This window comes from Sebastes umbrosus, chromosome 18 (assembly GCF_015220745.1).
Source record: "Sebastes umbrosus isolate fSebUmb1 chromosome 18, fSebUmb1.pri, whole genome shotgun sequence".
In the NCBI taxonomy this organism is placed as follows: domain Eukaryota; kingdom Metazoa; phylum Chordata; class Actinopteri; order Perciformes; family Sebastidae; genus Sebastes; species Sebastes umbrosus.
In genome coordinates this window covers 19,223,039-19,238,871 of record NC_051286.1, presented here as the reverse complement: position 1 = coordinate 19,238,871, position 15,833 = coordinate 19,223,039, and the positions used below count along the sequence as shown (strand labels likewise).

The window sequence follows — 15,833 nt, the reverse complement described above, 5'->3', positions numbered from 1 at the left end:
TAAAAAACATTAATAAAATTGCACTCTTTGTTTTAATGTTTGACTTGTCATTTAGTTAACACTATAAATGCATACAAATACACAAAATAACTGGTAGAGGACATTAAATGGATAAATCAGATTGGATGATTTATAACATTCAATGTTTTTCAGGCGTTCTAATGTGAGAACGCAAATGAAAATGTGAGAAGCATTTACTATAGGGACTGTACGGAAATGAAAGGGTGGCACCATAGACTGTATATAAAGGTGGATAATATGACAGCTCCCCAAAGGTGAAGCCAAAATATCTGGATCGCCCCCTGGTGGTTGGCTGCAGTAAAGGTCACAAACTCGCCCCCTCCATGTTAGCGGATGGGCCAAACTAAAAAGTCAAAGTACATACCAAATACATTTTTCCCAAAGATGGTTTCTGTCATTTTAGGTAGTTCTTACCACGCTGATATATGGTCAACTTTAGCTTTCCATAACCGTCACGAGTCTGTGAACATGTCAATTTGATCCTAAATGTAGCTATAGAGGTATTATTGTTAGTTGTGTCTTTCTAGCCAAACAGCTACCGTGGTACTAACGTAACAGCTAGGTGGCTCTCGCTAACAAGCTGTGGCCGTGCTCGGCTTGTGATTGGCTCGGCGGGACCACGATACCGCGGCTTCAGCCCCCCCGATCACTACTGCGCAGACTCTGGCTCCAAATGACATTAAAATGTCAAGATGGCAGCTCCCGTATCTGGGATATTTTGGCTTCACTTTTGTACAGTGGGAGGAAGTGGAGACACGTCGTCCATCTTTCTATACAGTCAGTGGGAGGGGGAGTCATGACAGAGGCAGGGTATTGTAATTTTTCTTTTGGCTGAGGTGAGGATAGATAGATGAGTTTTTTTTGGAAGAGCAGTGGAGGGACTTTTAGTTTATTATCTATTTATTTACTATTATATTTTTTATTACATTTCTTTCTTACCCTGGATTTTATTATTTCCCTCTCTTGTGATGTAGTTAATAGTAACTTTACGTTCATGGTAACTTTATCAGCCCATGTCATCCTAATTAATTATTAATTATTAAAGACACTGCAACCTATTATTCTAATCACTTGTTTTCATTTGTATTTATCAAATTATATTTGTTTTCATTGCTGGTTATAGAATCAAGTCTATTGTATTAATCTTTTCTTTTAATCTATGTGTTTTCTGTACTTTCTTTCTCTGTGGTGCATTGGGGGAAGGGGGAAAGTAAGATAAGTAGTTGTGAGGGAAGAGGACCACATTATTTTTTTTAAAAAGTAAAAAAATTAATTCTCATAAATCAATTTGTATTTCTAAATTTGCGCTAATTTCCAAAGAAACTACAACATGAAGACCATATAGCCAATACCTAAAGAAGCTAATTTAATATTTAAAGTAATAACACACTTTTTTTGGTGTCATTCTAAAGAGATTACAGTTCAACACAACTAAGATGGAGCAGAAATCAGTTCTGAAAACACCCCCCCCTGTAGCCTGCAGCGACTGGAGCTGTGATGGGCAGAGCAGGCAGGAGGGTCCCATATGGAGAGACAGGGCGATGCAGTGCGTCTGACTGAGCTCACACAGAAACTCACAGCTCCACTGAACATTAACATCTAGACCCAGCTGGCCAGGCCATGCCGTGTGTTTATGAGTGAGTGTGTGCTCTGAGCTGCCTTCACATACATGTACGGAAATAGAGACACGCTCATTTGCAAGCATAGACCGAGGAAACATACAAATATGTAGTACATGCATATAGAGTACACACACACACACACGGCCATACGTTGTTAACTCTCTCAACACTCACACACACACCTCTCTCTTCATCTCATCTCTCAGTCTAACAGATCCCACTGTTGGAGTAGTCACTTATAAACTTGCAATATGAATAAACAACCCCCAGGCCACACACACACACACACACACACACACACACACACACATATATATAGATATGCACACGTCATACTGCAGATTGCAGCAGATTTTATTGTCACACATGTATGCATTTACAATCACAAGATATAAATGGGCCTTCTGCTAATGGAAAAACAACTGGCTAACTCAAAGTGAATGGGATGGAGACGTGTACGCAAAAACAATTCACCTCATACTGCTACTACCCGCCCCACCCCCACATCCCTCACTCACACACACACACAGAAATTGAACGGAAAACAGGATCGCTGAAATAGAAAATTGTTTCAAACACAAAGTGAAAAACAGTTTTAATGAGCCTGAAAAGGTTGTCATGGGGAGGAGACGTACACACGCACCTTCGCACACACAAACGTACAGGCATCCGTCCACACACACACACACACATACTGTATGCTTTTCCACTTATACTGGTTAAAATCCCTGTGAAGTGCAGCTCATTAACAAACTCTAAAGTATAATTGAAATCTGAACGTGATTGAAATAGTTCAGGAAGACGGACGCTCGTTCTGCCACCGCTGACTCGCCTGTGTGTCTGTCAGGCGTGTGTGTGTTTGCTGCCAACAACCCAGCGAGCTGATGAGGCTTGCACGACGCGAGGCAGGCAGCAGTTATTTCCACAACAAAAGGCTTAACAGAAATAGCACAAAGCTTTCACCTGGACAAATATGGCTGCAATTACCAAGGGAAAAAAAAACACACTGCCATATTCCTTATATTATCATTATATTATCATTATAATCAAATCAAAGGGTCAGTTTCTATGGTTACTGACCAAACTAAATTTAGTGAGATTTCTAAACATCTAGCTACTAAGTTCAATTTCACAAACATGTCTTTCTTTTCTCTGAATATTGAAATAATACACTAAAACATACATTTACTTCCACTTGAAATTCCACAAACAGAAAAAGGGAGAGTTAAAGAGAGAGCATGTGTGCCCAATAATATCCTCTTTACTGAGATTTCCATTAGTACTTATAAAAGCACTCGTGTGTATACTGAAGCTCTCACACACACACACACACACTGAACACACAAACATCTGTGTGGGAGACTGCTCGAGATACTTCACGGCAGCAGCGGTGCTCAGCCTCACCAAAGCGTGTTATTAGCATCCGACACCGCACAGCGCTAATGCTGACACTCCAACGCAAATGACTGTAATTAAACACCAAGCACGAAGTAAGCTTAAAACAATGAGGCGGCGGCTCAGAAACACGACTCAACAACAGAGAAGCAATTAGGGAAAAGTTGGAGAACAATAATCCTAAACACTATCAAACGCACGACTGGATTACAGCCCCCATCTGCTTGTTTCTCTGCGTTGTCTTGTGAAATCATCCAGCATTATGAAGTTTCTGATGAGTGGGGGAAATTAAAATGACCTCATGATCCTTAACAACACAGCTTTGCTCGCTGGTTACCAGGTAAACCCTTTTGATGTCACCACCATCCCCAGAACATCACATGCATCCGGTCAGTCATAATGACGTGAGCCTTCCTGTCTCGGCATTTAAATACACACTCAAGGCCAAGTCGTTCAACCCAACTGACAATAACACACACACACACAAACGACACACATGAAAGCCGTGGCCTTATATCTTGGCAGCAGAAATATATCTTATCAGTTTCTTTTTATTTTATTTCATTTATTTGAGCTCTTATCTCCCTTTTCAATCCTCCTGAATACAGTCTGTCCGAAACAGGTTAGGGGTTTTAAAGGAATACTTCGTCATTTTGGGAAATGTGCTTATGCTCTTTGTTGCCAAGAGTTAGATGAGAAGACCTAATACCGCTCTCATGTCTGTCTGATAAATAGCCAGCAGCCGGTTGGCTTAGCTTGGCACAAAGACTGGAAACAGGGGAAACAAAAACCACCTACCAGCACCTCTAAAGCTCAATAATTAACATCAGTTACATCATGTTTGTTTAATCCGTAGTGTAGTCTGGCAACCTCATGAAAAAACACATTTTTACACTTTGGTTTTTGAGCTCTAGAGGTGCTGGTTACGTTTAGACAGAGCCAGACTAGCTGTTTTTCGTTGTTTCAAGTCTTTATGCTAAGCTAAAATAACTGTCTCTTGGCTGTAGCTTCATATTTAACAGATAGATATGAGAGTGGTACTGATTAGGGTTGTGCAATTGAACGAATATATCAGATATCAGCGATTGGCTGAGTACATCGCCGGTTGTTTTTTTTGGGCGATGTTTGTCATTTTATTTTGCTAATTAAATGGTCTGCCTCTGAAGAACAAGAGCCGCTCAGATGCTGCTCAGCGGGCAGAGAGAGAGGCTACATATCTACAGACTATCAGACTAGACACGGGAAGAGCATTTTTATCATACTGTTGGTGAAGCGTCTATGTTTTTGTTCCAGTGCTCTGCTGAGAGCTGTCACCCGCCTGCCCGCCCGCTCACTCTCATCCATAGACTGCATATAAGAAGAAGGACGTAGTCACCGTGACGTCACCCATTGGTTTGTGGACTGCTGTTTTGAAGCCTCAAGTTCAACATCTTGTTTTTTTGCAACCAGAAGTGACACGAGAGGGTGGAGCTAAGTACAACCAAACCCTGAATAAGACATTTTTAGTCGACCAAAAAGGTTATTATTAACTTTCATGAACTGAAAACACACTGTGAAAGGGTTAAAGTTGTAAGACGACGACGACAAGGACAACACCCAGACCGGACAACGCCGTGGTAGCGACCTGTCAATCACAAGTTGGAACACACAACTGTATTTCTATATTCAAGAGAGGTTACCTGGTGTGAGTCACAATGTCAGTGAGCGCCCCGCCCTCGAGAAACTCCATGACAACCCACAGCTCGTCTCCCACCAGATAGCTGTTGTACATGTCGACCACGTTCTCGTGATGGTAGTCCCTCATGATCACCACCTAAAACACACAGAGAAGAGGATGTTATGTTTTTTATTGGAATGGCACATGATACGGAGCTATCACAAACCTTGGCCTATAAATTATTTATTTTTGATTTGAAAAACATTCGTGTACATATATTAAATGTGTTATGAAGAAATCATATACTATTTCAATCATTTATTAAATTTAGTCATGTAATTTCAATTATTTATTAATTTAACTTTCCTTTGTCTAATGTGAACACGTTCTGGGGGCTTAACTATAAAAGGATTACATTCAGAAATTAATAGGATTACACAAAGCAAATTAGTTCCCAACTGCTTCACATCTGTGTTCACTGTACATACATGCTACCATACATGCATGCTCCCTCCCACACACACACACACACACACAGTGCAATATTGCTTGATGAAATAAATCCAAGGTCCGCCCTTCAATCAATTCATATTTTTCTGCTAAACAAGCAATCATGAAGTTTGTCTGCAAATATAATTCATTTCAAGTGCAAACGATATGGAGCTCATTTTTCAATAGTTAGCATAACGTGAACAGAGACAGCTATGAATAATTCCCTTGCCTAGGGTTTTCAGATGAACACTACTTAATTTTTAGCAGATGAATGCAATTACAGATGAAAAAAATGTGCCAGTGGTTTGATTGCCGTGGATATATGTCAGGGAAATAGGAGGCAAAGGGAAATATTTTTTCATTAGTAAGCAAGCTACTGTTTTGCTGTGGGAATATGAGATTTATTTGTATCTATTTGGCACAAAATGAGCCATATTTAATGATGCTATTTACAGCAGTTTCATCTCTGCTGCTGCTTGTTTGAGCAGTCAGCAATCAGACAAACGTTAGCTCTGATCTCACATGTGGGGAGTGGGCGTCATGCTCTTTATTTGTGTGGGTCAAGCTGACCTACAGTTGCAGTATAACATCCAACGTCAACAATAAAAGCTCTATACTTTACCTACAGTACATGTGTTGTTGTATAAACTAATAACACCCAGGGATCAGTGTTAAAATGTGTCGCTTTAGGTGTGAGCATGCTGGTGATAAGTGTGGTGCAGTTATGCCCCGTCTCTGTCAGTGTTTCACACCTCATTAAAGAGCAGCTCTCTCCTCTGCTGTTTCCTGAGGTCCATCTTCTTCACAGCCACCTGCTTGCCGCTGTGTTTCTCGCTGGCGATGCACACGATACCCGTGGAGCCCTCGCCGATTTTGATAAAGCTGTCCAGGTATTCCCGAGGGTCGCCTGTCGTCAAACACAAACATTAGCTCAGCTTTAAAATGCAACGACCGAAAAAATAAAACAGAAATGTTTATGTAAACATATGCAAGTGTCTTATTCAGTGTCCATTTCTCACCTGGGTTGACCACCAGTTGAAGTGCAGCTCTGAATTGCTCATGAGAGACTCTGGAGGGTTGAGTGTCGGAGCTGGACCCCCAGGAAGGAGGCGGGTAGGCCCCCGGGGGGATGTAAGGTGATGAAGGCTGTGAGTAGGCCCCCTGTGTTTAAAACACACATAGACGCACAGAGTGAAAGAGAAACAGAGAAAGGCTATAAAATAGTGTTGATATTTTCATTCATGAATTGTATTTGGTGAAATTCCCTCTGTTTTAAAAAGGGACTTTTGAGCTGTCGATAGTCCAAAAACTGGAATTAATCCTGAAACTTCCATTTAACTAAACTACAGTGACTTCCAAAACAACATAAAATGCATTATTCTACCCTGATCTATAGCGCAATCGTCAGTGTGAAAATCATGCATCTCCAAAATGTCAGCTTTTCAGGCTTGTTTTCAGCTTTGCTACAATGCAGTTTTCAGACAATTAAATGTTTTTTAAATTATTTATTTGGCTTCAGAATCAGAATATTTTCAAAATAAACACACACAAATTTGGAGATACATGGACATTGACAATACTTTGAATGTCTTACGCAAGATCTCTCTGGTCACATCTTTACAAACAGGAGAAAAGCAGTTTAACATGAACTTATCTTAACTTATTTAAATGAATTATAATTGTATCTGTATCGTCCCCAAAAACCCTGATGGGAGCATCTCTCAAATGTTTGTCATCACTTGTATGAGTGAACATGGTGAACATACTGTACCTGAGGGGTGTACGGTGGGCTGGGCTGGGAGGGCGGGTGATGGTAGGGTGAAGGTTTGTAATGGTGAAAGACAGGAGGGTAGGGCAGGTGTACTGGCGGGTAGCCAGGCGGCTTGATGTGGCTCTGAGGCTGCTTGAGGGGGCCTCGGGGGTAGGTTTCACCACCCGTAACCTGGGGACTGCCGTCACGTGCAGGACGCTCGTAGTCACCCTGGAGAAGAGAGCACAAGGTCGAGGTTATTTGATTGATGGATCAAAATCTAAAGAAACAGCCCTGTGCAGTTAGACTTTTGCTCTTAGACTTGTGTATAATGTATACATTTGGCATAGCGTAAATTACTGAAAGATGTATTGGATGCATCGATGTAAATGCATGACCACACAAGCTCTACTTCCACGCATGTCTGCAGGTACATTAGCCCCCGACAGACCTAACAGAGGACATTTAGTCCACAGGACAGGGACCATACGTTATCATCAGCACCCCACAATGCTCCTCAACTACTCCATTCATCAACCAGGAGCCCAGGGAGCATCTGGATCTGGGACACACCTCGTCCTTAAGATCCTGGAAACACCTGAGTCTCCTTTAAAGCAGTACTGGAGAATGAATACAGGTACACACACACACGCACGCACGCACGCACGCACGCACGCACGCACGCACGCACGCACGCACGCACGCACGCACGCACGCACGCACGCACGCACGCACGCACGCACGCACGCACGCACGCACGCACGCACGCACGCACGCACGCACGCACGCCGTACGCACGCACACAGTGAGAATGTAGAGAGAACTATTAAAAGCTCAGTTGTATGACTCAGCTGAACTGGTCTGACTCATAGTAGGCCTGATGTACACACACGAATGCACGCACACACATACACAAAAACCTTGAGGAGTATCTCTGACTACAAATGAGTAGTGGTGACTCAGTGCTTTATAGTCACCATCTATGTACTAGGGTTGGGCGATTGGACAAATGTATCGGCTTTCGGCAATTTTATATAGTATATCGTCAGTTTTTTTTTCCTCAGGCGATATTTCTGGGCGATTTTTGTAATTTTAATTTTGCTAATTTAATGGTCTACCTCAGGAAAACAAGTGAGAGCTGCTGCTCAAAGGTTTATTTTGAGGATCCGCTCCCTATGTAGATATGAAGCGCTCATTCTAAGCCAAAGAAAACACACGATTCTTAGTTTCAGGTGATAGTACACTAATGAAAAGATAGTTATAAATATTATATTCTATTTCTACTAATAGATCCCCTGAAATGTTACACACTGTTCCTCTTACACTAGCAGAGGAATGAAAGGGTGTAGAAAGTATGCTACTTTGTGTAACTTTATCTACTAATACAAAAAAGTATAGTGTGGGTGGACAATACAGAATACACAGACAGACAGTAGTAGATCAAACTCCATCCGTCCTGCGGAGATTAAATTAAATTACCTTTTCCACTCCTCCAAAAATTGTTCTTCAACCAGCAGGACTGAGGGGATAATAAAAGAAACTCCCTCTTTCTCTTTCCTTTTATTTCTATCTCTCTGTGCCTATCACTCTTTCTCTTTACTATTACACAAAGAGACACACACATATACACACACACACACACACACACACACATGCCTAGACAGGGCGGGAGGAGGAGCCCTGATGTGTTGGGATGGTGTATAATTACATGGTGTGAACTCTTTTAATCAATCACTCTCAGGCAGGTGTAGGGGGGGGGAGGTGCTGCTGGGACGGCCCAGTCTCACGCCCCCCTATCGTTGGCCGGCACCGCTGGCTGGCTGTCAGCCAGGGGTCTCCTGATCCATGTTGGTTAAACGCGCATTAATCTGAGTTTGGCAGGGTAATCAACAACCTAACTCAACTGTGAAATTGAATTCCGCGGTGGAACATCGTTCGGCCAGTTTTATGCTAAGGCTGCAGAAAGGGAAAGTGCCGCAACATCAATTTGTCACCGAGAGCTGCGGCACTGAGCTCGCACTTGCCACAAAACACAGAGAGAGAGAGAGAGAGAGAGGAAAGAGAGAGGGAGGACGACCGAGAGGGAGTGTGTGTCTGTGTGTGGCCAAGTCTCCGTGCTGTCTACTGTTACATCCCCACCGGCTCCCAACAACAGCAGGGAAAAAGAAGGATTTACTTCAGTGGTGTGAGTGGGCTGAATGAGGGAAAGAGAAGAAAAGGAGGAGAATGAGAGCGGAGAGAGCGGGGTGGGTTTGTTACAAGGTCCATGAGCCGAGAAGAATAGTGATTCTTAAGCTGCCAGATGACTCCTTGTTTTTTTTTTTTCATACCACTGCTGCAAAATCTCCAAACATCACGAGCCAAATTAGGGCGCATTGATTCCTCAGCCCACTCTTTACTATGGCCTATATTTAATTTGATTTAAACACTACATAGAACATCAAATCAAATATTAAAAACACACCTAATATAGTCTGACATCTTTTTGGATCAATATACAAGCTCTGCGTGAGACTGCATCTTGTCAAATCTTTACATTCCCGACACACGCTGTACGTTTTCAGGGAAGCAAATGTGCCTCCTCAAGCACGACGACTCCGAGTGGTAATAATAAACAATATGTAAGAAAAATGACCTTCCCCCTGCATCACTTCCAATCCTGCTACTCTTGCATTCTCCGTGGCTGTTTTTTTTCTGTGAGTAGCTATTTACTGAAGCATGCAGGTTAAATGGTTTTTCATCAAGGCACCCTGGGATCTACATCAGCAAACCCAGTTTTCCTCTCAGCTACTGGTCTCGCTGCGTGTGACGGCGGGATGGTGGCGAGCTGTGATAGCGGTACACACACCTCTGTAACGGGCCTAATGGGGCACTGAAAGCTTTGGAGAATGATTTAAAGAATATATAAAGAAATCATATGAAGAGCACCTCATATAATGACCACTGTTTTACCCCTGCTGTTACAATGACTAGCAGCATCTTTTGCCCCCTACTACTGTATAACTTTCTGTATAATAATATATTATATTGGAAACATATGGTTACATTACACCGCCACTAATGCATGGAGGGTTTGTTTGTTCTTGTCTGTGGAGTCTCTGTGTGGAAGAATCTCTTGGGTATGTCAGTCTCTCCCACCGCTCCACTGGAGCACATCACAGGCTGCACCACGCTCTCCCAGTGCCAACATACTTACAGTGCAGGTGTTTCATACACAATGGGAAGCTATAAGCTATGAAACATGCCATTAATAGCAAGTCATGTTGCTGGGCAATTTTACCAACAATCAAATTTTATATTGACTATGCATTTTTTGTCATGTCAGTAATATTTTACTGGCTATCTGCTGAGTATAGAGTGGTGCAGGGATGACGTATTTTTGTAGGCCAACCCAGAAGTTAGAATCGCACGGGTTCCCTCGACAAAAAGTCAATGAGATTTTTTTCATTTGATTTTAGATTATTGCAGAAAAAAGCTCTGTAGCAAACAAATGTTTAGGATACTTACATGTTTTGTTCAGCAACATAATCTTCACAAATGAACACCACTTTTATGATTTTTGATGTATGAATGCAATCGCCAGAAGTAAAAAGCTAACGTTAGGCTATAAACGAACTGCACCACGGTCGCATGAGCGTGAGTACACACAACAAAGCTGTAGAGGAGGACGTGTCTTCATGATGTTGTTTTATAGTCTCATTTAGCCGCTTGTTAGCAACCACCTTTTTTAAGATATGTAAAGGCTTCAAAATTAAGTGAGTTATTTATTCATATATTTTATGTAATTGGACAAAACGTTAAAATCTCTTACGCTTGTGTTATCCACAGACATTATTATTATCTATCTATTATCTAACTAAAAACCCATTAAAAAAAACACTGACTTCGAGTCGAAGGAACCAGAAGTGATGAAATTCTAACTCATTTCCGGATTTCAGGACTCATTCCTGCAGCTCTCTAATAATATAATAATATAATCTAACCTCAAAATTTGCACTTTCATCATCTTGAGGTGCTGATATGCGATATCTGCTGATTTGTTTAATTTTTGGTGACATTTTTGGTTAAGAGTACTGACAATACGATGATGTATGGAAGTGTTTAAGATTCATATCTGTGTGTAGTTTTGTTCTCCACACACAGAACACTATAAGTGGCCTCTCGGCACAATTTGAATTTGCATAAAAAAACACTTCTATGCAGATGACACACAGCTGTGTAAATGTAACCTTTTCTAACAAATTTGATCTGACCTGAAGTTTGCCTGATATCTGTTGTGGTTGTAATTATCATCATAATATATCCTCTTTTAACCTTAAATGTTTGCCTTTATTTGATGAAAATGTAAAAAAAATAAACAGAAATCTGCAGATATCTGAAGAGCAAGACACGTTACTCCAATTTAAGCTTCTCATGACACCTTAGGAACATTGTGTCCCAGAGGTTTAAGATAGCTAAATCCATATTCTCTTGCAAATTACTACTAAAAGTGTACATTTGTGTCCATATTTTTGTATAATGTTCTATTTATTGTCTGCACTCTTTCTTTGTTTTAATACTTTTAAGTTTCGTATCTTTTTATCATAGTAAAAACACACAATTACTATCAAAACGTGGCAGATTATTACACAGTTTTTGTCTACTTTTACTTTCTCTTGTTCTGGTATTCTCATTTTCCTGCTATGTCGCTGCCTTTCACTTCTTTCTTTTGTTCTCTACATCCCTTTGTGCCTCTCTTTGTCTAGTCTCTGTAACTCTTTCTGTGATTCAGAGCCTTCTGGTCGATGGTCAGCATGAGCATTAATTGATCTGTGTGCAGAGACAGTGACTAGAAGAGGGGTAATTCTGTATGTGGCGGCGACTGCCTCCTTTGGGGAAGAGTAGATTAACAGCTGACACCATCTATCTGGCAGGAAGGCCAGAAAAAATGTATAGAGTGAGAATGAGAGAGAACTAGAAACATAGGGAGAGAGAGAGAGAGAGATACAGAGAAAGAAAAAAAAACCTGAATATTTGAAAGGAACTGCAGGTGGATGGGAGGTGGGACTAAATGTGGGGACACATCTGTGTAATTTTCTCTGAAATGTTTCTACAGGCTTGTCAGGGATGTGTGGAGTGCTGTGTTGAAACATGCTTCCTGGACAGCCACTGTAGCCATTTGGTTGCTTATACAATATGCTCAGCAGTTGAAAGTAAACACTGTCAAAGTTTCTGTCACAACTATTTTCATTAGAGCTGTCAAAGTTAATGCGATAATAACGCGTTAACGAAAATTTGTTTTAACGCCACTAATTTCTTTAATGCATCAACGCAACTTGCAATAGCGAGCTCAGCGGGCTCAGTTTTAAAGCTAGAGTGCAGATACTGGCATCATATGAAACTAGAAAACCTAAAGAATCCATTGGTACCATCCATGTCATACTGGCTTGTCGCGAAGGAGGCTAAATAACGCTCTACATCTCACTTACGCTAAATTTTGGCGAGGAAAAACTGTTATAGTCATTTTCACAGGGGTCCGTTGACCTCTGACCTCAAGATATGTGAATGAAAATGGGTTCTATGGGTACCCACGAGTCTCCCCTTCACAGACATGTCCACTTTATGATAATCACATGCAGTTTCGGGCAAGTCATAGTCAAGTCAGCACACTGACACACTGACAGCTGTTGTTGTCTGTTGGGCTGCAGTTTGCCATGTTATGATTTGAGCATACTTTTTTATGCTAAATGCAGTACCTGTGAGGGTTTCTGGACAATATTTGTCATTGTTTTGTGTTAATTGATTTCCAATAATAAATATATACATACATTTACATAAAGCAAGTATATTTGTCCACTCCCATGTTGATAAGAGTATTAAATATTTGACAAATCTCCCTTTAAGGTACATTTTGAGCATAAAAAATGTGCGATTAATTTGCGATTAATCGCTATTAACTATGGACAATCACGCGATTAATCAAATTATAAATATTCTAATCGATTGACACCCCCCTAATTTTCATATATAAGAAATTACTAGAATGCTTAGTCTTTGTGATGGTGTAGTTACCTTGGTTAGGGTCTGTGAGTTACCGAGACTCTCCGAGAGGCGAGGGTAGGTGTAGGAGCTGTATGGGTGGGCCTGTGGAGGGTTCTTGAAAGCCCCGCTGGCCGCATAGGGGACATTCGGCTCCTGCAGCCCAGAGCCTGACCGAGACCGCTGCCTTATAGCCGGCGTGGGGCTAGTCTGCGTCACATAGGAGCTCTTGGGTCGCTTTTCGTATTCGTCCCGCAGGCCGCCGTAGCTCCACTCACTGTCCGGGTAGTTGATCTGCTCGCTGTGTAGCGAGGCACGAGAAGGCGTGCCTACTGAAGTGTCCCGGTAGTCCTGGCTGGACGAGCCACCCACAGACGCCCGGTAGTAGCCGCTGGAGCCCACACCACTCCCCACCGTGGAGGCCACCTCATCGGCTGAGCGACCTTTGCTCTCCAAGTAGGTGTGGTAGTCCGGGGGAAGCTTGCCATAGTCTGATTTTTGGGGCATGGCGTCCGGGTAGAAGGGGCTGCGTATGGGGTACGAGTGACCATTCTGCTTAGTGAATCGATAGTGCCTCCCAACTGCCCAGTCTCCATCTATAGAGAAGCTTGGCTTGTTGGGATCAAGAGAGAAGTCCCTGCTGGAGGTGTCTAGGTCACAGGAGTAGCGGGAATAGTAATGGTTGAATCCATTCTCCTCTGGGGCGTTGGGGTGACCACTCCCGGAAGGTTTGGAGCTGCTCCCAGCCTGGTGGGGGCCTGGCGGGCTCTCTTTACGCAGGGAGTTGGAGCGCGTTACTGAGATGTTGTCAAAATCCTCCAGCAGGCCGTTGATGGAAGCATCTTTGGGTGGCCGGTTCCCTCGAACAATGGTCTACGAGAAGAGCAAACACATTTACACTTAACATACAAGAGAGTCTGCTGCCTGAGAGTCTGATGGAGGTAGCCCTGATACTTTGGGTTGCAGTACATTCAATTTCAGTTAAATCATTCCTGGCTGAAAACTGAATGAGATGAATTGAAATTCCCATTTAATCAACTTCAGTCAACTAAAAAACAATTTTCAGGCTGGAATTTCAATTCATGTGTATCAGGGCTTCGTGACAAGTATGAAATTAATCATCACTTGCAAATAAATGAACACCGGTATTTGTCATCTGAAAGAACGGCAGGCATCAGTCTACACAACCACTAGTTGTTGTGAGTTGGGATGCAGCTAGAAAATGCATGGAGATAAATGGCGGGGTACCTCAGATGCTAAAAGGAAAACCGGTGTCGGATTGGAGGAGCTAATTCCTGCCCCATTTCCCTCGCAACAGATTAGCTTAATTTTTCAGTGGGCTGATCGGGATACATTAATAGTCGTGACGCGTGGTTTAGCACTCGTGAGGTGCATGAACACACCAGCATGCGCTCGCACACACAAACGAAAAAGAGAGTGAGGAGGAGAGAGAGACCGAACACACATGCTCACATCTGCTTCAAAGCAAAGGCAGCTTAAACATCAGGGGTGCTGCTTATCCCCTCCTACCTTGTGTTAAGCCCTTTACACGGATGTGTCGTGAGTCATGGGGAACTGGTGCTACAGCGGGACTCTCTGAACTAAACTCACGCATGATGTGCGTGCGCGTATACTGTTTTTGTGGTGTAGACTGTGAGGATCACCACCTCCAGACAGTGAACATCATGAGAGACACACACAGCTTGTATGTACCTGTCTCTCTATTTGGACATTGCAGGAAACGCTGCATTAGAACAATGGAAACATGTTGCGTGACTGCTGAGTGCTGAGAGGAGGCTGAGCTGTGGGGATTATTGTTTGAATTTCTTACATAATCTATCCGAGAGCTTTTTGTGATGATGAAAAAAAAACTGCAAAATTGTATTTTTGTATATCTGACTGTGTTTCGGAGCCTTTAAAGTACCTCTAGTATCAAATCTATCTTGTGATTTGTTATATTTTGCACAATCTCGGTTGTTTTTTAGAAATCCTTGTGTTGCTTTTACATCACTACTTTCCATTCAGGATTAACATTCTTGGTCATGAAAGTGCCCATCATACTTTAGGCATTTAGTGTATTTGCACCTTGATGTTTTTATGGTCTCAGTCAGTTTTCAGCTCCCTATCCACACAAATTACCCGCCCACCTGTCAATGCTAACTCGTATGGCTTTCACAAGCCTGCAGAAATCCCTCAAAACTAAAACTATATATATATATATATATATATATATTCCCCAGAATATCATAAAATTAATGGGTTTGTCAAAGCTGCAACTACCATGGAGTACAATAAAACTGAACTGAATTCAAGTAGCTAAATGAGCTAGCTGTAACCCAGCATGCCTGTTCCACAGGGACAGCTTTTTAATTCCCACTGCTAGAAATGTACCGCACACACTCATCATAATGTGAGGCACTTTGGATACAGAAGGTATATGGTATGTGATGACTTAAAATAACCACAATTCATATGAGTATTTTCTATTACGCTTTAGAGATAAAACTCTCATATTATTAATTTCGGTTTACAATATACCCGCTGTATTACTCGCATGTATTCTTGTTAGTGTTTCCCACCTCTGAAGGTGTTTGCTGAACCTCACTCTTATACCCAACAAATGTCACGTCAGCAAGTTCTTTGACACCCTTTGACAGCTCTCACGCCTCGCTGTCTGTCACATAACTGTCATACACGTCTCCGCTGTACTTTGTCCATGTCACATGTGCTGAGGCAGAGACTCAGAAAAGCGGGGATAATCATTGACTCTCAGCAACATTGTGCTGACACAAGGATGCATCTAGACGCCTTCACTTAGCTACCTGCAAACTGTCACTGCAAACACACTCCCTTCCTCTCATCTCATCTATCTCTGAGA

The 15,833-nt window shown here is 42.1% G+C and overlaps 1 protein-coding gene across 4 annotated transcripts in view; it reads right to left on the bottom strand.

Moving 5' to 3' along the window:
• pak5 (p21 protein (Cdc42/Rac)-activated kinase 5) overlaps positions 1 to 15,833 on the bottom strand; it is an 83,229-nt gene that overhangs the window by 3,298 nt on the left and 64,098 nt on the right. For all 4 annotated transcript variants that reach the window (XM_037750390.1, XM_037750388.1, XM_037750389.1 and 1 more), the window contains 5 exons: positions 12,989 to 13,828; positions 6,959 to 7,168; positions 6,207 to 6,348; positions 5,940 to 6,094; positions 4,718 to 4,851 (listed from right to left, as the gene is read on the bottom strand). In XM_037750390.1, coding sequence (XP_037606318.1) covers positions 4,718 to 4,851; positions 5,940 to 6,094; positions 6,207 to 6,348; positions 6,959 to 7,168; positions 12,989 to 13,828 — 1,481 coding nt within the window. The remainder of the gene's footprint in view (positions 1 to 4,717; positions 4,852 to 5,939; positions 6,095 to 6,206; positions 6,349 to 6,958; positions 7,169 to 12,988; positions 13,829 to 15,833) is intronic.